Below are 27,053 nucleotides of genomic sequence, written 5' to 3'. Positions count from 1 at the left end.
GGTTCACTAATGTCCTTTAAGGAGGGAAACTGCCATCCTTACCTGGTCTGGCCTATCTGTGACTCCAGACCCACAGTAATGTGGTTGACTCATAACTGCCCTCTGGACAATTAGGGATCAGTAATAAATGCCGGTCAGCCAGCCACGCCCTCATCTCGTGAATGAATAAAGAAGAAAAAAATAGAAGTTTTCAGCATCTATAGGAAAGCTGACTGTTACAACCAGATCTGTAAGGCTAAACAATATATTCCACTCTTTCACTCCCAATGTTGGTATCACAAAGTTTTTGAATTTTTAACCAGATGTATTTTCTTCACAGGTTGATATATATTTGAACACACATTAAAGCTATGGAGAAACAAACCACATAGCCCTCTCGAAGAATCAAAATTATGGAGAATGTTTCATTGTAAGTAAGCTATAAACTTATTAGAAAGTCAAAAACTCTTCTGAATTTTGCTATGCTTGTACACACACTAGCATGCAAGCAAATAGGATAATAGTACAAGGCAAGCAGAGATGGGATTTTTAGTTTAATTTGTTTGTGAGACGTGGGTGACATCGGCTGGTCCAGCATTTACCCATAGCTAATCGCCCAGAGTTCAATTAAGAATCAACTGCATTAAAATGAGTCTGGAATCAGACTAGCCAAGGACAGTAGATTTCCTTCTCTAGTGAACCAATTGGCTATAGTTGCTTGGTGATCATTAGGCTAACATTTTATTCCAGATTTTTATTGATTTCAAATTTCACTATTTGCCATGGTGGAATCCTGTCTCCACAGAACATTAGCCTGGAGTTCTACATTACTAGTTCACTAACTACATCGCTACACTGCCACCTCCCTATAAAGTGAAAAACAATTACAATTCTGAGGTGAAGAAATTATCCATTTTGATGTTGATCTTGAAGCTATGTTGAGAGTGGCTGAGCTTGTTGCTATCCTGGATGCAGCAGGTTTTCATACTTTAAAAATTATTGATTCACTGTCCACTCATTCTCCATCATCCATGAGTATAAGTAATTCTCACAAATACTTCCAATGGGTTTGTCAAACATGAGTTTCCCTTTCATAAATCCAATCCTACTCTGCCCAATTTTACTATTCTAGTTCTCAAATCATCATAATAAATGGTGACACTTTCCTTCTTCCTACCAAACTACGAAGTTTGTAGTTTTTCTTTCTCCCTCTCCCTCCCTTCTTAAATGAAGGGGTGACATTTTTTACCTTCCATTCTGTGGGAGCCAGTCCAAGATCTACAGAATTTGGAAAGATAATCGCTAATACATCGACTATCTTTATCTTTCGAGTCACCTCCTTCAACCGCAATGCATTAGTAATGAGCTTCTGGTCATGAAAAGCATTTGTCAGTCAAAGTGCTGACTCCTACTTGCTTTTCTCCAATTAGATTTCTGTTTCATAGGCAGTTGGCGAGGCAGCGATCACAGCCGAAGGCAAACTTCAGGTCAACAATTGTCAGGAGCACAACTTCAAACACACCACAGAGATCAGGAAAGAAAATAAGTTAACTCTAATATAGAGAGGACTCACATATATGCACCAAATTAAATTTTAGATTTTACTTTTAAGTTGTGTGTAATATAAAATAGGCTACCTTAAGAGCAAATATAATGCCAACCACTTTGGTTTAATTTACACTACCTGTAACTTTAATGTTTGAACTGAACAGGATGACTAGGCAGGGAACAGGTGCTAGATTGTACAGAAAAAAGTGTTTAACAATACATGAGCTTACCAAAACTCCGGTTAGGGATATTGTAAGAACCCAGGTCCCCGGAAGGTTAGGAATTCACATGGACCATCTTGCATGTACTATATTATTCCTTCACTCTGTTACACACCATATGTCACCATCGTATGTCAAGAAACAAATGCTTAATAATTTATGCAATAAAAGCACATTAATTGCACTCACACACTAATTATATAGACAGACATTAGGCTTTGTGTAATACAGGCAAAATATTAAACGCATAAATTGATTTTTAATAATGACTCCTTCAACTCCCTTAAGATTATGGGAAGCCGATAATAATCAAAGAACAGATACACAGGAGCATTCATCACCTCACCAGCCTCTCACATCCTAAGAACAGCATCCCAACTGATATAACAAATCTATTATTTAGAACCAGGGATAAAGCAGCTCAAGATGAAGCACAGATCAGTGGCACTGAAAATTTACCACAGAGAGTAGCTGCTGACGGGCCAACTATTAGAAAACAAAAATCTAGCTTTCTAAATCCTCATTATATTTTGTTAGATGACTGAAATTACTGGGGCTGCTCTCCAGATGAGGCTGTTACAATGTATAGAGTCAGCCCTTTGTTCCATACCTATGAAAGTGCAAGTAGTGTACAGAATATTCCAAATAGTATCTGCGCTGTGGCCTGACATTGTGCTTCACCAATGCACTATAATACTGATTGCAGTAACAGTCGACTCCTACTGCTCCTTTTGACATTTGATCTAAGAGGAAATCAAAGTGGCTTGAATAAAGACAATCATTAGAACATGATTCAAAGGCCTTGTATAAAGCAGAAAGCAGTTACTTCTCAGTGTCCAATCAGTAGGAAATCTTTAGTCCTGGTATAGATCCATCAAGTTCCATTGCAATTGTAGATGAAAGACTTTCTGATATGGAGGTATATCTGCTGTTAATTCATCATTTTTAAGGTCACTTTCTCCTCAAGCTGTATTTAAGAATGCATCATATGCACAATCAGTAACAAATACACAAACCAGTAATCTTGGAGCATGGTCACAGCCAGGTGCCAGCAGCAGTGGGTAGGACATCATAGGTATAATCTTCAAGGGCACTGAAATATCTCTTGTCAATGTGTGGCCATGCACAAAATCCTGCCTTTCACCTTCAAAATTGTGCTCCCTTCAACTGAGCTGCTTTCTATCCACTCTATACTAGTCCCTCACAATCATATTTACCTCCATCAGATCCTCCCTTAGCCTTCTCTGCACGAAAGAAAACAATCTGAGGTTATCTAGCCTCGCTTCATGACTAAAATGCTCCATTCATGGCAATATTCTTGTAAATCCCCTCTGCATCCCCTCCAGTGTAATCACATTCTTCATATAGTGCTGTGACTAGAACTGCACACAATATTTCAGTTGTGGCCTCACAAAATTTGTGTTCAACTCCCAACAGATCCTAAATAAAAACCAAAAGAATCGTGCATGCTATAATCCAAAATAAAAACAGAAGTTGTTGGAAAAGCTCAGCAGGTCTGGCAGCATCTGTGAGGAGAAATCAGAGTTAACAAACTGGGTTCTGAGAAAGGTCACCAAACCCAAAACATTAACTCTGGTTTCTCTTTACAGATGCTGCAGACGTGGTGAGCTTTTCTTACAACTTCTGTTTTTGTTCTCAACAGATCCCCCCTCTTATAATCATTGCCTCAACTAATAAAACCAAGTCTTCTGCATGCCTTCTTACCTATTCTATTCAGCTGTCCTGCTGCCTTCAGTGATCTGCGGATAAGCACCAGAGATCCCACTATTCTTCTGACATTCATTTGGAAATAATGGATGACTATCAAAGAGTTCATACAGGCATAGTGGGCTGAATGGCTTCGCTCTGTGATGATCCTGTAATCCCTGAATTAGTGACTGAACACAGATTCCTGCATTTCATCTTGGTGCCTGATATTTGTTGTGTTATCACCTTTGATATTGTGTGCCTTTCAGAGCTCAACATGCAAATGAGCTCAGTACCTAGCTATCATCACATGACCACAGGCTGTCTGCACTATAACACTCAAGGCATGAGCTATGTCTAGAAGTTGCTTTGTGCTGTATATTATTTCAGCTATAAATAAACACACCAGCGATCTTCAGGTAAATGAAATCCACATACTTCATTTGTGTTACATTTAGATAACACAAGAATATTATTATATTGTATACATGTGGGAATTTCTGACTTTTTAAGAAAAAGCAGTATAAAGAATAAACCAGCTTTACAAGCTTGTAGCCCAGAGGGAACAGCATCAAACAAAACATAACAGCCATCCAAATGTTACCAGAGTATAGAAAATAGAATAAAATCAGATAACTTGCAAACTGTGAGTATCTCTGTGTTTGCTAGGATTTGCCATCTGAAACATGCGCTATCTGAAGGCTATTTCACATTTGAATGGATGTTGGGAGTCAATCCTGTGCTGGACTAAGAGAAACGGTATATAAATCCATATAACAAAAAAAATGCTTACTGCATTTGGTAACAGCTGCAGAATAGTACCCACGACAAGTTTCAAGCCAAAAAATAGAAAGACACAATAAACACAGTGCTGAGAATAGAAAGAGTGCACAATGTTAGAAATAAAGTGAATGGACAAAAGAGCATCTGAAGGTTGGATACCAAATCCCCCTCCATGAACTGGGAAACCCAGATCTCTTATTCAAGCTCAAAACATCTTAGAGTAAGCGTGCAGCTATGCTTCCAACCCCAATTAGGCAAATTGTGAAAATCTCATAGCAGTTGGTAATGAAGTGTCAATACCTCAAGCTAATCTGAAGCAAATTAGAAAGACCCTGCGAAAATAAGGAAAGTGTTAGCAGACCAGCTGTACGCAAGAATCAAACCATAGGAATTATTAGATTAGTGTGTCAGCACGTATTGGATTCTGGGGAATGAATGTGACCTTATGGAGGGTGAACTGTTGGTGCTGGTAACAGAGTTAGTAATTGTCTCAATACCTGTTGAAAAATTCCAAAAATACCACTTGGAAAAACAACAAGGTCACGGCTTTGATTCACTACTAGCAAATGGCAGAAAATGCAAAGCCTTTTTGCTGAACAGCACTTCAATCACCACGTGAACTAAAGGGCAATAACTTTGCTTCAGGATATAAAAAACAAGTTAGCTGTGTGGGAAGTGTAGTCTACCACACCTACCGCAAAGCTGTTCTGTGTTCCAAGTGCCCAGTGCAGAAGAATGCTGGATCTACCTCTGCAAGAAATGTTGATCCAAAGATGCAGCCAAAGGCTTTAACAAGGTACCATCAAAGAGAAAACAGGTGCAGTGGTCTTGTTACAGCGGCAAGGAATGCATCAGAGACATCTGTCAGTGTAAGCAGATAAACAAAGTTCACAGCAAGGCACATCCAAGTCAAGACTCTGACTGGAAAACTTCCAAATGGGAATGAACAGCCTTCCATGTTGTGAATTTAATACATTGTGGAAGCATTAACTACAAATCAACATCATTGTCCAAAACAAATGAAAGTACACACTCAAAACCAAGACTGATGTTGGAACTTGTAAAAATATCATGCTCATCTGAATTCTGAAGGACCTGTAGCAACAATGAAATTCAAAGGCATGATGGACAACTGTCAAATTAACTGCATACAATGGGTTTGCCAATCCCCTTTACTGGTGCTCTAACAACGCAATGCAGCTATAGCAATTCAGCATGGAAACCACAAATATTTTATCTGGTAGACACAACTGTTCTAATAGTGGCAAGACTACCAATGCATCTGTTTTTCAGTATGGTGACCATCCACGATATCGTCAAGGTACTGAGAGAAGCACAAGAGATCCAGAATACTTGTTGTGAGTCAGTCCAGGTTTACAATTGTACCCAGCCACATTCAATGCCTTTGGAAGTTTTAAAGGTGTGATGCTCTATTGCACCTCAGAGAAGATGCATTTCCGTCAATCAATCCCCCCAGAAAATGTAGGATTCGCGTACAAGAAAAGCTTAAGTGTGAGCTGGGTAACATGAAATGCAAACGCATCACTGCTGAGTGAATCAGTGTAGTTCAATTGTATGCATTCCTAAAGAATAATTATACAATGAGGGTAAGTCTAGATCTGGGATATCCGAACCACTCCATAAAGTGATACCGACAAGGCCCCATATTAGTGGAATTGAATCCCAGCCGCTAAATCTTCTCATAGCTGAATGTCAGACTGAATATTTGTCATTACACTTAGTCAGGATATCTCAGGAACTACCTTGAGAATGTCGTTTGGAAGATAATATTTCCAGAGGCTTCTGTTTGGTTTATTTGTCAGTTCCACATACTCAGGTTGCAAATCTGTTCTGCCCTGACCCAGGCAAAGTCAGAAATTTGAGACAAATGCCTAACCTGCGAGATAAAGGAAATCTACAAACTTATCCTGGATTCTTCAAATTCTTGGCACCTTCAAATTCTGAACATTTCTGAAAAAAAAACATTGTCACTGAGAGAGTGCCCAATGATATGGCAGATGGACAATCACCCATATGGACCAAATGTTTGAGTCTCTCGATCAAATGTTGTCAAAAGAAGACAGCACTCTGCAGCATTACAATACGGCAAAGACAATCTTGGAGCCAATTGTTCACAGGAAGGGATGTAGCATGCGTTGTGCAGGATGGTAAGCTGATTGCATTTGTATCCACTCCAATTATTCCAAAATAGAACATGAAACACTTGCTGTCAATTTTGCCAACATAAGCTTCCATATGTACCTGTTCAGTAAACAGCTCATCATGAAAACTGATCATACACCAATTTAACATGATTGGTCACAAACCATTGATGTGCGCACCACCTAAACTAAAACAACTTGAGATAAAAGTACAGAGATATGACTTTGACTTCTTCTACAACCTGGAGCTAGAATAGTCACCTCAGATACACTGAGAAAATTGCCAAACCTGAGTTAGGATGTAGGTATTACTTTGGATCTACAAGCCAACAGCATGGACACTGAGGTGGAAAATATGCTCAAAACAAATCCATTGCGGTTTGGTCGTCATAAATGTGATCAGGTTCAATCGGAAACCAATAACAACTCACAACTGAGAAGGCACCTTGCAAAGTTGTCATTGAAGGGTAACCTGATACAATAAAAGGAGTGTCAGACATATTCAGATGCTTTTGGTTTTTCAGAGATGAATGAAATGTCTCAAGAGGTTTACCTTCAAAGGAAAACAAATTTCCATTCCCAAAGCTCTTTCCAAGCGAATACTGTTGCAGCTAGACTAAGGACATACGGACATAGTACGGAAGACACGACTAGTACATGATAAATCTGTTGGTCAGTGACATTGCATGCCAGTCAATTCAGTGCCCAGAAGAAATCATTTCTGACAATGGGCCACAGTAACTAGGCAGACCTTTCGGGAATATGTCCTAAATAGGCCAGGCAATGACCTTGTCACATTACCACTGAGCAAACGGTTATTTTTCAGGGAAATAATATTGAGTTACACCGTTTTGTCCTTTTAACATCCTGCAGTTAAAACAAATAAATTATGTTATTATAAACAATTGATTTGGTGTGCTATCTTTGTCAATTTCAAGCACTTTCATGCATAATTTGATCAAGATTAATTGTTAGTGGAACTCCTATGGTATATTTGGAAGGCAAAAACTTGTTTTCCTCCTTTCAACTCTTGATTTAAAGTGCTGGTGAATATTTATCTAGAAAGACTGGCCTTTAAGAAGTGTAAAGTATGGGCCCAAATCTGGAACAATATTGAAACAGAACTAAAAACTCAAACTTAAAGAGTACAAAATGGTGATCTGTTCCTATTAGTAGCACTTTGCTTGCTGATTGGTTAGGCAGGTTGTTTATTGATAAGGTTCTGAATCATGAAGTTTTGTTTAAATGACTGAGAAGTGGATACGGGCTCTCAAATCTAAAAAGGTAAATGAAGATGAAGAAGAAAACAGCATTTGTATTTTATATATTAATTTTAAAATATTGTATATGGTTTGTTTAATCACATACACTGTTTTCTTCAAACATTTCGTAAATATATCTATATCAATTTGGAAGGTTGGTAATAAACACTTACAAATTTGACCTTGTTTTGCAGATTTCTGATGCAGAAAGCAATAAAAAGGTTTTTTTCTTAAAAATCCCTTGATAGCTCATTAAATTTAGCCAGCAGGGACTAGCTTATACAAATCAACAAATTGATGCAGATGTACCTAATTTCACCCAGTATGATCTAGCTGTGTAATTAGGCTTTAATGGCACAGTGGTAGTGTTTCTCCTTCTGAACTGAGAGCTCTGGGTTCAAGTCCCACCTGCTCCAGAGTTGTGTGATTATATCTCTGAACATGTTGATCAGAAAATATCAAGCAGTCTATTTGGCCTCATTGTCCTTGGACAGGGAAAGGCAAAATTAGAGTTTACTGTGCCTATTTGGCAGTGACTCTTGGATCAAACTGCACATGAAGGTGGAGTGAGAGGACATTCAAAACATGATGAGTCTGTGGTTGAATAGCTTACCGAGATTTAATTTTAAATGATTATATTCACATAAAAGATCACATGAATGAAGTATCCCCGATGTTTCACTGAATTAATATGGATTAAATGACCTGGATTTCCTCCATTCCAAATGGTCTAGCTTGTGAATGCTTGTTATATTAACACACAAAATTATTTTGTCGAGTCAACTCTAGGTTTATCTTCTCCCCCCCACCCCACACATCCACCCTTGCTTCCTCACTAAACATACACAGAAAAGCGAGCTGTATATCTGAAATTGTACTTCAGTACAGCATTAACACCTTCAAGTGAGGAAAAGAAATAATTATCAGAGAACATATCTTGAGAAGTGAAGACAAGATTGGAGCTCAAACATCAGTAAATTAAACCCTGGATAACCTACTAGGAACAGGAAATTTTGGACCTAGTAATGTGCAATGAGGTAGGATTAATAAGAGATCTCATACCTAGTAATCCTCTAAGAGGTATTGATCACATTTTCAAATTCAGTTTGATGGACCGCAACTTGGGTTTCAAACTAGTGTCCTCAACTTAAGCAAGGAGAATGACAGAGGTATGAAGAAAGAGTCATCTAGAGTGGGCTGGAAAATTAGACAAAGGGGAAAGAGTGCAAAAGCGATTTACATGAACTGCTTTATGAAAGAGTAGCTTCAGTTATTGAGGACAGATTGGTGAAGTTGGACTGTTCTCCTTGGAGAGAAGAGGGCCGACAACAGATTTGACAGAAGATATCAAATTCATGAGCAGGTTGGATAGAGCAGATGTGGAGAAATTGTTCCCACTCTTAAAAGAAAAATGAACAAGAGGGCATACATTTAAATTGATCGGAAAATGAAGCAAGGATGACGTGAGAAATAAATGCTCACCTAGTAAGTAGTTAGCATATGGAATGCACTGCCTTCGTATGTGGAGGAGTCAGGCTCATTTGGAGCATTGTATGGGGCACTGGATGATTATTTATGTAGAAAAAGAGTGCAGGAACATGGGGAAAAGGCAGGAGATTGGCACCAGGGAATAGAACCAATCCAGGCACAATGGGATGAATGGCCTCTTTCTGTGCTGTAACAATTCTGTGATTCCATGATTCTGGAATGTTCAGTAGATGAGTACTGTCAGATATAGAAGCTGATACTTCATAATACTCAGCAAAAGTTTATTTCAGTCAAAAAGACTGGTTGAGAAGAACCACCCGTGGTTAACAATAAATATAAAACAAAGTACTGTGGATGCGGGAGATCTGAAACAAAATCAGAAATGGCTGGGCAAATTCAGCAGGTCTGGCAGTATCTGTGGGGAGAAAGCAGAGTTAATATTTTGGATCTGGTGACTGTCCATCAGAACAGTGAGGTTGACAGCAAGCCTGGGAACAGTAGCAAACCATCTCAGAGGATGAGAAGTTCTGGATCAGGGGCAGGTTTCAGCCACAGAGCCCTCAGGAAGCCTGTGATCCACAAGGGTTCCAGAGCTTCTCAGCACCAACTCCGTTTCATGGGGGTGAGTGAGGTGCACAACCAACATAGGCTCCATGCCTCCCTGGAAACTGTAAAGGAATTGGAATGGGACCTGAGGGCTGCAAGGATAGGAGGCCATCCTCTGTCGGTGGCTGGGAAACTGGCAGTCACTTTGAATTCATATATAACTGGCTTCTTCCAGGGGGCAATAAGTGCCCTGTGTGGGATCTCTCAGCCATGCACCGCCAAATATATCAGGGCAGTGACCAATGCTATCTGGACAAGATTACACCAATTTGTTTCATTTCCCAATGAAGTCAGTGCTGCAGCCTGGGCAGTAGGATTTAGAAACAAAATTGGCTTCGTCCAAATGCAGGATCCCGTGAACTGCATCGACATGACACTAAGGGGGTCATATCACAGCTAACATTCATCGCATAGCCATTTCACTAAATTGAGGAAGGCTTTCCATTTCATTAATATTCAGGTCATATGTGATCATTTTTACCACTTCCAAGTGGTGCGTGCCCACTACCCCAGCAATTGCCATGGCTCCTAAATCCTGGGGCACCTTTGTGTAGCTGGTGTGTTTGAGGTTCCGGATGCCTCACAAGGCTGGTTACTAGGGGACAAGGACTACCACTAGGACATTGGCTTGTGATACAGTACCTAAGCCTCTGACTGATACAGTGCACAGATATCATGCTGGGCTCTGCACAATTGGTGTAGGCAACAAGATGATGTGCTGGATGGGCAGCAGTCTTATGAGGAGGACATTGGACAGGATAAAGTTCTCCTTCTGCATGGTACAGCTCAGTTGCATCAGACGTAACAAGTTGGACATGATGTGCTGAACAAAAACAAAACCAAAAGAACTGCACATGCTGGAAATCAGAAACAAACATTAACTGTGCTTTCTCTCCACGGATGCTGCTGAAACTACAGAGTTTTCCCAGCTATTTCTGTCTTAGGGCCTTCTTGACCTCTTTTTCCAGTCGCTGAGTCCTGCATGCAGCAGACCATCATGGAATGTAAAATGTTATTAGTCATGATGCCAGCACTTGGTTTGTAGGGTGGGGAGAACTAAAGCCTCTGTTGGTTTTCTTTGTGTTTTCTTTATGTATTTGTAAATAGAAACTGATGTATGGACTCACATGATTGCCTGTGTGTGATGTTCCCCTGCTTGGCAATGACAAGATGTGTGCATCCTGTGCGCACTGGGGGTAGAATTGATTAAGAGAGTGTCTTTAGGTGGGATGTAGGTACAGACAAGTAGAGTATATGGCCTGGTCGGTAAATACAACCAGGGCGAGAGAATGGGGTGATATATGCAAGACAGTGTCCACCATGCCAGCTATGTGTGTGGTCAATGTAACTTTGTGGCTGCTGTGACATAATGTTGCCAGTGAGTGGTAACATCAGATTGCAATGATTGTCCAGGTATCCACTGCCCTTTCAAAGATGGCATGGGTGCAAAGAATGCCAGTCTTTCAGTATTTATCTGGTGAGTGGTGAATGGTTCTGGGAACGATGCATGGTAAGCTGGGTTTGCAATCAGGCCTGAGGGATGACATAGGATGGGGTCAGCAGTTAACTAGGTGTATTTGGAAAGCTTTAGCAAGAAATCTTGTCTGGCCTTGTGGTCGTAATCCCCGTAAAAAAAATTACTAACACTTAACCAAAAATTGTAAGGTTCAGCCCAGGCATTTCTCCATTGCTACAGTCTGCTTTTTTATGAAGATCATTAATGCATGTTCCTTGCCAAACCCGTGTTTACAGCCACCAAGTTACACAAGAATCAATTTACGGTCCTTTCTCAGTCATTAACAATCCTTTTTCTCTATCTAAGTGCTTTCAAGATAGCAAAGAATTCAGATTGCAAAGACAATTCTACAGCACTCCACAATTTAGTTAAAAACTGTCAACCATGTATTACCAAAATTATTCATTCAATTGTCACACATCAGCAATCAATAAGACAGAGCCAGAATTTTTCGATACTTTAGCAGCAGGAACAGCATGACAGTTTTAAATTCTGCACGCAGTTCAATCGCCTGCATGCTGAATAGAAAGCTTGTTTGCATTTAATACAACTGCAATTATTACTTCATTCTGTATTTCTATTTCTAAAAGCGTGGCATATTTTTATTTGATACACACATGAGTTCAAAGAAGCTTCTTTCTGTGTCAAATATCACTATAGTTGATATAAATGTAGGCTGACAGATTTAAATACAACACTTAATTGGTTAGTTTATCCATTCTATTGTTGCTTAGTGGGTGCACAGGGTGGAATACAAGTAAATCTTCCAATAATGAGGGCATCCCAGTGAGTAAAATAAGCCACCTCTGGTGCACTGCCTGCATCACCTTCTAGCTTGTCCTTCTTTCCCTTTTTCTCAGCATCATTAGAAAACACTGTGCTCTGTGCCTAATTCTTCATGCAGTTCCAAACCATGCAACTGATTAAGAATCACCCTGAAGATGCTGCATGATGAGTATTGAAGGGGGTCTTAACTGTCTGTTCAGCTGAAGCCCACCATTGATGCGCAAATGGCTTGTTCAGTGACACATCTGGCAGTCACATGGCATTCACAATTTCTCTCCTGGACCTGATTACTCAGGTTTCCAACAAGTGTCATTAACCACGTTTTAAGTGAATGACCCTTGTTTCTGAATAGACAGTCAGTGACACTGCTTTGAAATGTAAAGTGATTCTGCAGATATATTGTAAATATCTGGAGCTATTTATCAACTATTGCACACACAGTTTCTCATTCTACATGTCAAGTGGCAGATCTGCATGAATAAGCTACAATAAAGTCATATATTTTCAGAGGTCTGCATTTCCTATTTTTCTCTAAATATTCTGTATGTGCATGCAACAGCTTTGGGCAACCAAATCCATAAAGAGGATCTTAATCAATTCTTTTACATTGTTACAATGTCTGTTGGATCAAACATGCAAACAGATTAATTGTGACAGCTTCATCAAACAATAACAATGTTGATTCCAATTGAAAGGGATCTCTTTTCCTTCATATTGCTGTATGTTATAGTTTTCATTATTTTTCAGTCATGGGCAGTATATTTGCTTGGTTCTTAGCTATATTTATTTATTTGCAAATTAACCTATTTTCTTCTGTAAGATAAATGTCTAAATTTGTGCAACTGAAGCTATTTCTGTAGATTGTAGCTAATAAGTTGAATCTGGTTGCGAGCATAAGACTCCCTGATGCTTGATTCTTCCTCAAAAATTAGTTCCCAATTATCCATAGATATCTTATACCATTCTAAACTATGGAAAGATTTTAACATGCACGTGCACATGGGTTTGTGTATGGGTTTAAGTTGAAATCCTAAAAGTATGCGAGTGCATCAGGAAAGGTACATCATCAGTTTTGTAATGTTGCTCAATTACAGTTTTGCAATTTGACTTTTCCTCCATATGTTTTCCGGACCTCCTGGAATTTTCCAGTTAAAGAAAAGCATTGAAGCCAGGATGGAAATACATTAGTAAGTGCTACCTATGCACAGCTGCTTTCTTCCTTGCTGGCGAGAAAGAGCTTGATCCCAATGCTTCTCCTGAAAAGTGACTTTATACAGGCACCAGTATCTTTGATTGTTTTGCCATTGTAGCTCTCTAGGCTCTGCCAAAGTCAATTACAGAATCTCACAGTCAGCAACAAACAGTTACACAAGATTGCTGCCTGATGACATCTTTGTCAGGACTGGAAATAATATGAAACTTGCCTTCAATGATACTGGTCAGAAGTAGTGTTTACTGAGGTTTGCAGCTCTGTTGGTTTCCCACAGGCACAGGGCACCACTGATACTACACATGTAGCAATTGAGGAAACATTGATCAGCCAAGAGTGGTCAACAATAGCAACGTCAATATGCAGCTGATGGATACAACAAAAAGACCCTAGTGTAATTGCACACAAGACTCCTGAGCATCTGCCACCTTGATTTATCCAAGAATGTGTCCACACTCCTTGATCTGCCCTCATATCAAAGCAATGTTGTTGGCAGGCTTTTCAGATATATTGGATACTCACTTAATCGTGGTGAGAGACACCTCTTGGAAATCTGAGGACTAAGATCCAGGAGTGATCCAGCAAATGCTATATGATCTAGTTATGTCACTGAACAAGCCAATGGCACACCAGAAATAGGCTTCAGGTGCCTGGTCAGATCTAAGAGCCCCTTACACATCAGGAAAGATCTTCGAAATATTTCTTAAACATCCGTAAGATTTGGACTTGTAAGTGGAACAGGGCACAAAGCACAATATATCTTCAAATGTTGCTGTGTAGAAGGAGGAGCTGGAAGATGATGCAGGCAGTGTACCATCAGTGGCTTATTTTGCTAGTTGGGATGATCACTTGTAGTGAGATTCACTGACATTCCACCAGTGCACTGAACTAACAATAAAGTGCAAATACCACATTTCCCCAAAACTTCACTTTTCCACAAAACCAGGAAATACTTCCTTTCTTAGCTCCATATTGCATGCCACAATCCATATCTTCCCACTATCAAATGTCCTAACAAATGGTCACTAGCTTTATATTAAGTATGGTCAAGACATGAAAGCAGTACCAGTATTTGTGAAGCTCACAAATAAATAGAGAAATGCAAATATTTTAACATCATGAGAAGCACCATTGTGCATTCTCAAATGTAAATCAAATCTTGGCTCCTCCTTTCTTTACTCTCACCTTCCCTTTTAACCATCATCGAAATGACTCAGCTATATTGCCCTGTTAGGTGTGAACCAGAGAGTGCCATTGTGATTGTAATGAGGTCTGCCAGGTGGACCTCATAGAATATGCGTTCCCTAATTGGATCAGATTCACAGCCCCAGTCAGGGAGCCTTAGCTGAGAGTCAAGAACAGGACTGTCAGACTCCTGTTCACACTGAGAGCTGGCTCTGAGGGAGTTGAATCAGTGTCAAACAGTCTCTGTATTTAAATGAAAGGTGACTCGGCAACAGGATACTGGCCTCTGTGGAATTATTTCAAGTACTTATATAAAAAGGATAATCTGACTGTAACAATACAAAGACACGAGAAACTGAAATCATGTCTGTTACAAGTCACATGACGATACAACTCCACATTCTAAATTGATCAGAGACAGATAGCCAGATAGGTCTCAAATCTTGCCCAGAAGATAATGGAGTCCTTGACAACTCATTGTGAGAATGTAAATTGGATATCGACTAGAACCAAACCAAAGGCTTTGTAATGGGAAGAGATGTTTCTGGGACGCCAATGGAACAACTTAATTTTTTGTATATGCCCCCTGGTCACAGCAGCTGTCTTAGCTTACCAGCTAAGAATGATTCAAAAAAGCAAGTGGGCTTGCCCAAGAGAGGTTCCAATTCGAAACTTCTGGGAAAGAAGCACGTCTTCAGGCTGATAGGGAGTGAGGAAAAGAGGGAGGCAGGGACATATCTTGAAACAGCCAGTGGTTTGCTGTAAAATAAATGAGAAGCTAGAAGTGACATGCCTGCAGAACTAGAAGGCATGAATCTTCTGACTCTTCCAAAATCTGCGGTCCTGTCAAGCCTACCTGCACAAGAAACATCAACTATTCAACCACAGAAGCATCGCAGGCAAAAATCGGACTTCAGCTTCAACCCTCATTACAAGGAACTCAAATAATTCACCACAATGGAATACCACAGATTTATTGGGAATTTCTTGCAACAAGTGTTATTTTATATTAGCAGTACATGTTTTAATCTTGATATCTGTAATTTCTTGTGAATAATGTTACCTCTTTATCTCCAAGGAACCTTCAGGAATAACGATATAAATTATTTAAACTATAAGCTTCATTACTGATCTGCTTTAACTTGATTCCTGCAAATTAAAAAGGGGGTAAATAAAATACATTGATCAGCAGTTTCACTAACCACATTTTGGAACATACTTGGTGGTTGCAAAAACTGATTAAGGGCATGGGGCCAAAAAGGCCATTTCTGTTCTGTAAATCCATTGTATTATGTGAACAGTTGTTGGAATATTTTGAAGAAGAGAAATGGGACAACTAAAAATAAGCATAGTATATTTTCTGCAATGGCGGCCAATCATAACTTGCAAACTTTGTGAGGTTCCTTTGTTCCTGAGGTGCAACTTTCACCCTTACATTAAATCGTGTGGCATGTAAGTCCCTTTTTGAACAATTGACTGACGTGACCAGTTACAGCCTCTTTTCAACTGGCTGTTTGATAGGAATCATATGGACAGCATTGCACTCTGAAAGGGGAACAGAAGTGTGCAAAGAAGGTTAGAAATAGCTTCCCATGACAAGAGGTAAAGGGACAATAAGGGAACTAGATTAAGATGATGCTAAAGATGGTGAATTAACATTATTTTTACTGTGCACATTTAAGTGTAATGGTAAGCTTTATTAAGAACAGTCTGTACAATGTTTAGGAGGTGTGTAGGGAGCTCTCAAACCAAATGGTATTTTTTGTGCATTGTGAGTATAAAACTGGGTGAAGGCTATGCCATTGAGTACACTGAATGATTTTATTTTGCAATCATCAATTTTCCTTTCAACATGAGCTACATCATATCTCCTTTCCCGTGATACTGTTTCAGTGATATGAATTATTGGGGGGTTATGCAGAGCAGCTTCACTGCAAACAGCAAAGGCTTTGTCTTCAAGCTTGGCTGCAGGTCCAGGAGTCTGGGACTGTGCGCCACCGGCTAAGAAATTAGAACCATTTTTACCTTGACGATGTGCCATTGATTGGAGAAGTATAATTCTCACATCACTGGATAGCCACGATCTAAAATCCTTACAGCTAAAAGCATTGATTTTTTTTAAGCACAATTTATTTTTTCAGGTCCCCCAGTTTTGAAGGATGGGTCGCCCCTGTGTGCTCAGCACCAATGCTGTCAGTCAGTGGGATAGGTTAAAAGGTGCAACTTCATGAAGGAAGTGTGTTGTTCTGCTCAATTACTAAACAATTAGGTGGAGAGGACATTTCAAAATCTGGCAGCTATGTTCTGATCATGTACAAATCACACAGCCTGAGGGCTTCCAACATGATGCATGACCCTATTTTATACCAAATATCAATTGAATACAAACACAAGATGATACATCAATGTCGAAAATACAGAACACGCTCCTAGTTTGTTAAAGCAGGATGCAAAGCGATCACTCTGGAGGGGCTTCTAAAGCAGTGATGTGAATATTTGACTGGAATAATAAATGCTTTTTATTCAGAGAGGCATCTAAAATTGATATCAGTAATGAGCGAACTAACAACATGGTTATTTGGAAGCAAGCATCCAATAGATTTTGCCAGAAAATGGTGAGTCAGCAAGAGGGGTTTTTGATTTCACTGCACATCAAATCAATCAATGACACCTTTATAATTGTATACCCATTTCTCAGATGCATAGGTGAGAAAAAGGGTTACGGAACATCTCACAAACTTCTAATACCCTTCAAATTGCGCAGGACCTCAGGGAGCTTCCTTTGTTCTGGGAGGGACTCCAATCATAAAGCTCCAATTCCCCGAAAGCAATTTTTGAAATAGAATGATTGGCATCAATATTAACTCACAATAAAACATTCACTTCCACGACATAGAAACATAAGAAAGAAGCCATTCAGCTCATTGTGTCTGTATTGGTTTGTTGGGAGAGCCATCCAGTCATTCCCCTCCCCAGCCCCTTTCCCATGATCTTGTAGCTTTTTTCCCCATCAAAATATTTACCCAATTCTCTCTTGGAAGTCACTTCTGAATCTTCAATGATTTCATGTGTTCCCTGTGGTTCTTCTGCCATTCACACAGATCTATGTTCTCTGTCATTAACTGACTGCCAATGGAAGCTGTTTCTCCTTCTTCGCCCTATCATTATCACCTCTATCACATCCTTTCTTGACTTTCTGTGCAACAAGGAGAAAGCTCCAACCCAATAATTAAATTCCCTCATACATAGCACCACTATTGTAAATATCTATGGCATCTTCTGCAAGGTTTTTTTTAATGTGTTTCTCTAGATATGATGCCCAGAATGGAATTTAAAAATGTGTAATAAAGCATGGGCAGCACAGTAGCTCAGTGCTTAGCACTGCTACCTCACAGCACTAGCAGGAGATTTGAGAACTCACTTCGAGGATAGAGGGACTCCAGGCTCAGGGAGAGGGCAGATGACAATTGTGAAGGTGAACAACTTTATTTGTAAGGGGGAAAATATGGAAAAGGATGTTTGGGGATGGAGTAATGTAGAGGGAGGAGGTCACCCTCTAGGGCATGCTAACTTCGAAGCAGGCAGTGTATGATCACAATCCTTATGGTCACTGGAATTGCCAATGCCTGGAGTGAACGCGGGCAGGTTCAGCCTTGTGTAGACGGTTTAAGTGGGAATCTGGGCAGCTATGAAGCCTATGTGTTTCACAGGAGGGTCTGTTAGAAGGGGTTGCAAATGTCCAATATTCACCCATACAGGGAGGCTGAGACTGCAATCCACTGTTCAAGAGCACTCTACTGCTGGAAATTGAAAATACACAATGTGGAAGAAAATGGCTGTGACCACACCCACTGTGGTTGGGATGTGTACGCCAACTTGTGAGGAACAGGGCTGCAAGGCCCACTGATGTGAAGCCCTCTAGAGGCCAAGAAGATTACACACATGTATCATACGTGACAGAGAGCTGTGGACTCTCTAATCCCTGCAGGTCCTAAAGCATTGGCTCCCTGTGTGCTGTACATCTCTCTCTACCCCAGACATTGCTGACGATTTCATGCAGCACCAACACCTGTGCACACAGATGCTGGGGAAATTTGAGGATGTTTGACCTAATGGAGCAGTAGTGTCCACAGAACCCACTGTCCTCGATGTGCCTTGTTCATCTTGCTTCCATGTGCTCTCACAGACACCATGGTCATTCCTGTTAGGCATCATGCTGGTATGGATGATGCAATGAATAGCACAGTTACATTTGGGGTTTCACAGAGACTTGAATGGTGCAAAGACAGATTTCTAAAAAAAAGTGTGGCTTTAATCAAAGTGCCCTCAAAAGATTTTGCTTCTTTGCTGATGATGTTGCTTTGCCTTGCTGATACTTCCTTTGATTCCTCGACACCCTTACTCTTGAAGGTGGTACCTTCTAGTGTAGTTGGCCGTTTCCCCATTTGAGGCCATGGGGAGCTCATTGGTACCTGCAAGACACAAGGAGAGAAGGCTGAGGTCAGAAGACGTGGTGAATGGGCAAGGCAGTTACTGTGATAGTTAGAGCAGAATGAAGAATGGTACTTTAGCTGACATGGTGATTCTGAAAGATCCACATCCTAGGTGCTATCTAGGTATCCTGAGAGGCACAAGATTCTCAACTCATAGGTGGTGAGGAGCCTGATGCCCACCTGCCTGAAGCCTGAGCCTTGATGGGAAATTGTTGTAGTCATTGACCTGGTGCTGCTGCTGGCCATTACTGTGGACCATGAAGACTGTCCTGTCCAGCTGGTGACTTTGTACCAGGGTCTGTTGCATGGCTTCCAGATCTGGTCAACTAGGAACAGGATACCTTCTTCTGCACCACCCACTCCACCAGAACCTCCAAGTACTATCTTCCTTTTCTCTGACCCCTTTTGCCTAAAGACCTAACACTGAATAGACTGACTGCAGAATGTCAGTGTTCATCAGAGTGCACTGCTTGGGATCACAATGTGCCAAAACCTAGATCATGGTAGCAGTTCCTTCACTTCCCTGAAAGTGACAGCTTGGCTATGTGACCATTTCCAAGGATGCCCCTTTAAGAGTTGATGCAAAGGTACCAGGATGGAGGCCAGATTATCTGAACTTTGTCATGATTCACCAGCCCAAGGAAAGATCTAAGCTCCCATGCATACATGGAATCCAGGGCACCTTTGATGGCTCTATTTCATTTTCTAAGAGGTGTAACCCAGTCTTGTTAACTCAGAAGCCTGAGTAGGTCATTTGGGGTTTAAAAATGGACAGAAGCTGCTGGAAAAGCTCAGCAGGTCTGGTAGCATCTGTGAAAAAAATAAATCAGAATCACCATTTCTGGCCTGGTGACCATTCCTCAGAAGGGAGGAAAGATCACCAGACTAGAAAAGTTGATTCTGATGTTTTCCTTCACAAATGCTGCCAGACCTGCTGAGCTTTTCCAGCAACTTCTGCTTTTGTTCCTGATTTACAGCATCTGCAGTTCTTTTGGTTTTTTAGATCATTTGGGGTGTCTGGAACACATTTTCCCTTCTTGGGTACACACCTTCCTGAAAGAAGTGTCTAAGAACTATATCCAAATTCTCCAAGTGCTCGTTATTGGTCGACCCTGTTATTATCACATCATCTAGATCAACAGCAACCTGGTAGGTCCTTGTAAAAGGTTCTCCATCGTCTGCAATTCGTCAGCAAAGGCTGACGATACTCCAAATGGCAGGCATGTATAGTGGTACAAACCCTTATGGGTGTTAGTAACAGCATACTCTGGGAATTCTTCTCCAACCAAAGCTGCAGGTTAGAAGTGGCAAGACCCATGCTGCCCATTCTGCAAACTGGACTGTTTTGATGATTCCTTCCTTTTAATGCCTTCTGATTTCTACCTCTATTTTTGTCAGCAAATAGTTGTGGGCAGGCCTTTCAGCTTCCTGATCAACATGCAAGGCAGCTCTGGATATTCAATCAGGACATCACTCAGGCAGCCATTTTCTAATAAAAAAAGTTCAGCCAAGCTATATGAATCTCTCAGCAAGTTTCACCCCATCAGGCTTGGGCCTTAGCCTCTGAACCAGCTGCTTCTTATAAGAGACTGGAAACAAAGTTGTACCCTTAATCTGTAAAGGTTCTCGCTATACATTCTCAGTCTTGCACAAATTTAAAGTTCACTCTGAATTCCAACCCTTGTTAAAGAATGGTTCTGCAATCACTGAAAAAGCTACACCAGTATCAACCTCCATTAGAACCTGATGACCATGTAACCAGAGGTTTATTTTGATTGATTCTGATTTGGATGTTGCTAAGTAATTTTTGTTCCAGAATAGATGTAGGTGGTCTTTCTAGCATGTACAGTCTCCTAGATACCAGCCTGAGTTCTCTTACTCCATTTCGGTCTCATGGAACTCCTTTGCTGTCTTGAGTCTGCATACTGGCAACAACTACAATGGTTTTCCAGCCTGGATCCTGAAGAAGGTTTTAACCACTTGGCTGAGGCTTGGTTTTGTTTTGGGATTTTGCTTTGGGCTGACCTACAGTCTTTTTCAGGATATGTCCTGAGTGACACAATGCAATTATCTTCCTTGCAGTGCTGTTCCCCAAGCTCAGTCGGACTGACAAGGATTTCCACTCCCATCAGAATACCCTCCAACATGCTCCACTTGCTGCATGTTCCAGTGATAAACTCCTGTCTGTTTGAAGTCCAGCTGGCCTCAGCTAGTAGGTATTTTTTCATGGTTGCATCATTAATCCCACATACCAAACAAACAAGTCTCTCAGCGTCTGATTAAAGGATTAAAACAAAGTTACAACATTCTGCCAGTCATTTTAACCCCTTCAAAAATCCTGATACGGTTTCCTCTGGTTCTCAAACTGCTGAGTAAAACTGAAAAGCATCTCAAAATTGCGGGAGGCTTAGGGTTACAGATATTCCTTCGCAAAATCCATCAACTTTTGAAAGTGTTTAGTCCGGTGCCTCAGGAAAAAGTCAGACTCCTAATAAACAAAAAAAAAATCTGCGGGTCCACAAGATGTCAGGAGAATTATTTGTTGCTTTTCATCTGCACCATTGTCATTTGCTTGAAAAAAAACACACATTCTTTTCACACATTGGGCCCACTCTTCAATGGCAGGATCAAATGAGTCAAGCTTCCCAAATAACAGCAGGATGTCAGAAATGCTTGCCCCAAAACAAAGATGACATTTGCATTTCTTCAGGCATCTGCTTTACCCTTGTCACCATTGAAATAACTCCACAGAGGCCAGTATCCCATCAAGTTACCTTTTAATTACACATGGAAAGTCCTTAACACTGATCCTGCTCCCTCAGAGCCAGATCTCAGAATATCTGAATGTTTAACAGTCCTCTTTTTAAGATAATAAAGTGTGAATCTGGATGAACACAGCAGGCCAAGCAGCATCTCAGGAGAACAAAAGCTGACGTTTCGGGCCAAGACCCTTCATCATCCTCTTTTTATCTGTCTGCCAAGGCACCCTGATTGGAGCAGATTAACAGGTCCAATCAGGAACCACATATTCTATGCAGTCCACCTGCTGACCTTGTTACCATCACTACCGAAAGCAGTTCAGAAATGGTTTCCTTGACCACTGGCTGGAATGAGCAGATTCCCTTATGAAGAAGGGCTAGACAGCCTAGTTCTGTATCCGTTGAAGTTCAGAAGAGTCAGAGGTGACTTAATTGAAACAAATGAGGGGGACTCATCCAATGGATGTGGACATGATGTTTCCCCTTTACAGATTATCTAGAACTAGGGATCATAGTTTAAAAATAAGGGGTCCCCCATTTATGACAGAGATGAGGGAAAAAATTCTGAGTTATGTGTCCCTTCCTGAAAGCCGGTAGATACAGAATCTTTAAGTACTTTTTAAGGCTGAGATGGATAGATTCTTGATTATCAAGGGGATGATGCTTATTGGGATATTCAAAAACTAGAGCTGAGGTTAAAGTCAGATTAGCCACGATCTTATTGAATGACAAAGCAGGCCTGAACTGAAGAGTGACCTACTTTCATTTCTTGTTCATATGTTTGCAAAATTAAACACCTCTAGACAATTTCAATTTTAACTGAAGTTAAAATGTGCAAAATATCCAGTATGCATTGCTCAAACTGATGTATAATTACTATGTCTGGTAAGGGCAAGGTATAAGATTCAGAAGAAAACCATTTTGTCTATACAGTGTTTTACATTTTGTTTCAACGTCTCATTGTGTTGATTTCTTTTCCTTGGCAGATGCAGATCAAGGCAACTTTCCAAATTGCACTTCATCTTCTGTTGCTGCTTACATCATTTCATCTGAAAGTATTGACTGGCATTTAAGTGATATCACTGCACTCCTGACCTTATTGCTAACAGAGCACATTTTCTACACATGGCCTGCTTACTGGTGGGGGCTCTCCTTTTGGTAGCCCAAATAGATAGGGTGCATTCAGGAAGTTCTCAGCAGAGGGAAGGAACACTGCTTCAGTCATTAAGATACCACGGTGGATCAGAAGGCAATGAAACAGAACTTATCTCGCCACAGTCACAGTCTTCCATTACCAGCCAAATGATTCCACAGACCATCATTATTGGTGTGCGAAAGGGAGGTACAAGGGCTCTGTTAGAGATGTTGGACATTCATCCTGATATTGTGGTTGCTGCCACTGAAGTCCACTTCTTTGACTGGGATGAGAATTATGTTAAAGGCTTAGAATGGTACAGAAAGCTGATGCCTTTCTCTTATCCACACCAGACTACTATTGAGAAAACTCCAGGCTATTTCACTTCCATGAAGGCTCCAGGAAGGATCCATGATATGAACAGTTCAACCAAGTTACTGTTAATTCTGAGAGACCCTACGGAGAGAGTGATATCAGACTACACCCAGGTGTACTACAATCGACTGGAAAACCACAAACCTGTCCAACCTATTGAAGAAATGGTCATCAAAAATGGAGTATTAAATACTAAATACAAAGCCATTCAGAGAAGTCTGTATGACATTCATATGAGTAACTGGCTAAGATACTTTCCACTGCACCAAATACATATAGTTGATGGTGGTACTCTTATCAGAAACCCTCTGAAAGAATTACAGAAAGTGGAAACTTTTCTTAACATTCCTGCTAGGATAATGACCTCAAATTTCTACTTTAATCAAACCAAGGGTTTCTATTGTCTTCGAAGTGATGGTAAAGAAAGATGTTTACATGAATCTAAGGGCCGCCCCCATCCAGTTGTGAATAGTACTGTACTGAAGGAGCTACACTCTTACTTCAGAGAACACAATGAAAGATTTTTCAGCATGGTCAAACAGTCATTTAACTGGCATTGAAGCTTTCAGGAAATTTTTGAGTGTTTCCTTTAACACTAGCTGAGTTAATCACTCAAAATTGTTTTGTAAAGTTATCCTTCTTAATTCGCAATCCAAGTAAAGCAGGATATATTCGCTGATGGATTGCCTTTGTAGAAGGAATTTGGAGCAGCACAACTCCTCATTGTTCTGGAAACCTTTTACAGACAATTAAATCATCAGCAATGTATGGTTGGAGACAGCAAACCTATCATTGTTAATTTAAAGAAAACAAATAGAATTGTGTTCAGTGATGATTTGTTCCTTGATTATAGTAGGAAAGTATAATAAACAACATATTTCAAGTGTAGTGACACTTCTGGTCTGTTCACTTGATATGAATTTAGATGAGAAGTATTGACGTTTGTCAATTACTCTTTGTTTAATTGGCTAGTAGCTGTTTTTGTCCTGCTAATTGTTGCTTGCCTGACCAGATTATCTAAAGCCACATAACTATCTTAACTAAAATGTGTAAACAGCTATTACCAACCTTCTCAAATAAATACATTTTGCATGCTTGAAACTGCATGTGATTATTTCTAATTAAATATTGCAATGTAATATTTCAGGACAGAAAGTGACAAATGTTCCTATATTCAAAACAGTAATCTATTGTAAACTGTTAGATAAAGACATTGATCTATGTGCTCTTATTACTCATATTTGCTTTTAAGGAACATAAAGATACAATGTTTACCTTGTTCTCTGCTGTCCATGTGCTATTTATATAGAAATTAAATACAATATTTTTTTAAATATTTATTGTTTTAAAATTCATTTCCATACTTGTTGTTTACTTCTGATACTCAGAATACAAGTAAGCCATAAATTGTGATGCAATTTCAGGTTTAGCTTTAGCATACACACCGCAGGAAAATAGAATTAGAAAATTGTGAAAGAGTTGCATAAACATGTCAAACTAAATTTAAACAAAGTTGTCAATTTAACAAAATATTTAAAATCAATGAATAATACATTAATGTTATTAATCAAAGTATAATTGCAACTTTCTGAATTTTTTCACTGCCCTAATTTGGAGCATATTGTACAACAGACATGATTTACTTTATTTAGAAAGGATCTAATCTTGATGTTTTTTTAAAACATTAGAGATTAAACCTTTCAATATCTTTTGCAAGTTTCTAAGTATACATACTTTTATCAACATGCATTACTATGCGGAATTCAATATCATGTTAGTATATATAAAACTGCAAAATTATGTTTAAAAACAACAAAACACCCATAAAATCTCTTTTATTTCACACAAATCTTAATCAATTGAAGAAATTCAATCCTTTTTTCTTACAAACAGTCCCATTGGGTTAAAGGTTGAACTGCACATAAATTTGCTTCAATGATTTTATCTTCTGTGTTCCAACTCGTTCATCTTCTTAACTTTCAAGGATTTTGTAGGTTGTCTGACAGCTGAATTCATACCTTCCATTCTCCAGATGGATCACTGCAGCCTTCATCCAAAGCATTAAATTAAATACCAATACCAATTTCAAACCTGTCAATAACTACCAGTCTTTTTCACATCACTGATCTCTAATAAATTTGTATAAATTCTCTTTGGTCGCACATATTTCCTGTGCTCTTTGCACTTAATTCAAATATTTGCTTTCAAATTTCCTATGGCCATCTCCACTCCGACAGGTTATATTTTACTCTCAATCTTCAGAAATACTTGTTGTATAACTGTGACTATAAATGTATTAACACTTCATCATCATCAAATTTAATCCAGGCCATACTCTGTGTATTTATGCCCTTTCCTTTTACTTCTGCATGTTGCCAACATTAAGGTTTAGCTTACTGATTGCATCTTGCACTTGTGTAAAACATTTTGCGATATTAATTAGCTCCTTCTAATCTTACATCTGGTCACAGTTATTAACATAATTGTTGCAACAATGCAGTCAGAGCACAGTCGTAATGACTGGTTTGAGATTCTAAAGCTCTCATCTACTGTTTCATGTTCTCTTTTTAGAATAAACATCCTGCACTTTGATGCAGCAGATACTCGGAATCTCCAAATAAGCAATCGATGCTTTCTCATCAGTCAACACATTTTCATTTTTTTAAAGACAAGACTTTGGTAAGAGCATGTTTGCAATGCTAAATGGCAGATTTACTCAAGAAATCGGTGGGTCTTGCACATGTTCAAATTCGGGATAGTTGAAAGAATGCATGTATATAGTGTCTACCAAAAAATTTTTCAGCAAATAGTATTAAACAGAATTAATATTCCCAGAGCAGTTAGTGATAAGGTAAAACTCTGCACCTCATTATTGGAAATGAAAGTCCCCATTTTCACTAAGATCATGCAACCTAGATGATTTAAACATGTTTTACCAAAACAGTGGAGGCAGTATGTGCAGAATGAGCTGGGAAAGCAGGATCCTGCCACATGGTTTATAAAGACACCATCAACAACTAGAGGGTAAATCACGGTCTAGTCATTTCAGGAGCCTCCCAACAAGAGAAAGGTAGAACAGCATAGAGCATGGCCATCTTCACCAGGAAAGCTGATTGCCACAGGTTGTGGAAGAAAGAAACAGAAAGTTTCCCACTGAAACATAGAGAAACCATGTAAGGCAATCCCAAATTTGTTTCTGGGGATTTTCTAATCACCTTATGAAGTGTCTTCCAAGGCAAATGATGTGACAAGAACAGGAATATCCTTGGCTGATTTACTGCTTGCTGAGACACAATGTTGCCAAGAAAACAAAGACATACTCCCGCTCTCCCCATGTGTGAGAACCCCTGAAGAAAACAGAAACATTTAACAGATCTTGTTCGGGTTTGATCAGAGCATTACTGGCTGAGGGAGGGATTGCTTAGCAACTGCTGGAGCCCAGTAAGTGGACCACCAACTAAATCTCTGCTGGCATTGGACAAGTAGTTGGCAAACAGATGCCTCAAGCAAAATGAGGTTCTGCCTCATGACTTCCTGAACTTGACAGGATTAACTGACATGATGTGCGTGCAGATACAATACTGTATCTAATAAACTGGATGCTGCACCATGGATGCATATGGCTGCAGCATGCCATTAACAAGGAAAATGAAGCTTTGCCAGAACCATCACCAGAGCCCATAATGAGTTCTCCCAGTGACCTTGTAATTGGGCAATATTATTTCTATATACACACATTTACAATCATGGAGTTTAATAGCTGATGTGGATAATATTGATGTATTGCTATTGATAATATTGATAAGTATATGGCAAAGAAAATATTAGATGCCTAGGA

At 39.7% G+C, this 27,053-nt stretch overlaps 1 protein-coding gene across 20 annotated transcripts in view; it reads left to right on the top strand.

Annotated features, from left to right (window-relative positions):
* LOC125462070 (heparan sulfate glucosamine 3-O-sulfotransferase 1-like) overlaps nucleotides 1–24,491 on the top strand; it is a 123,952-nt gene extending 99,461 nt beyond the window's left edge. For 15 of the 20 annotated variants that reach the window (XM_048551579.2, XM_048551571.2, XM_048551569.2 and 12 more), the window contains 2 exons: nucleotides 320–409; nucleotides 22,692–24,491. In XM_048551579.2, the coding sequence (XP_048407536.1) occupies nucleotides 22,831–23,775 (945 nt within the window). In that variant the 5' untranslated portion in view covers nucleotides 320–409; nucleotides 22,692–22,830 and the 3' untranslated portion in view covers nucleotides 23,776–24,491. The remainder of the gene's footprint in view (nucleotides 1–319; nucleotides 410–22,691) is intronic. The other 5 variants (XM_048551580.2, XM_048551574.2, XM_048551563.2 and 2 more) reach the window with 1 other exon arrangement.
* The last annotated feature ends 2,562 nt before the right edge of the window (nucleotides 24,492–27,053 follow it).

Source organism: Stegostoma tigrinum, chromosome 20, assembly GCF_030684315.1.
Source record: "Stegostoma tigrinum isolate sSteTig4 chromosome 20, sSteTig4.hap1, whole genome shotgun sequence".
Taxonomy (NCBI): domain Eukaryota; kingdom Metazoa; phylum Chordata; class Chondrichthyes; order Orectolobiformes; family Stegostomatidae; genus Stegostoma; species Stegostoma tigrinum.
This window is presented reverse-complemented; position numbering and strand designations above follow the sequence as displayed.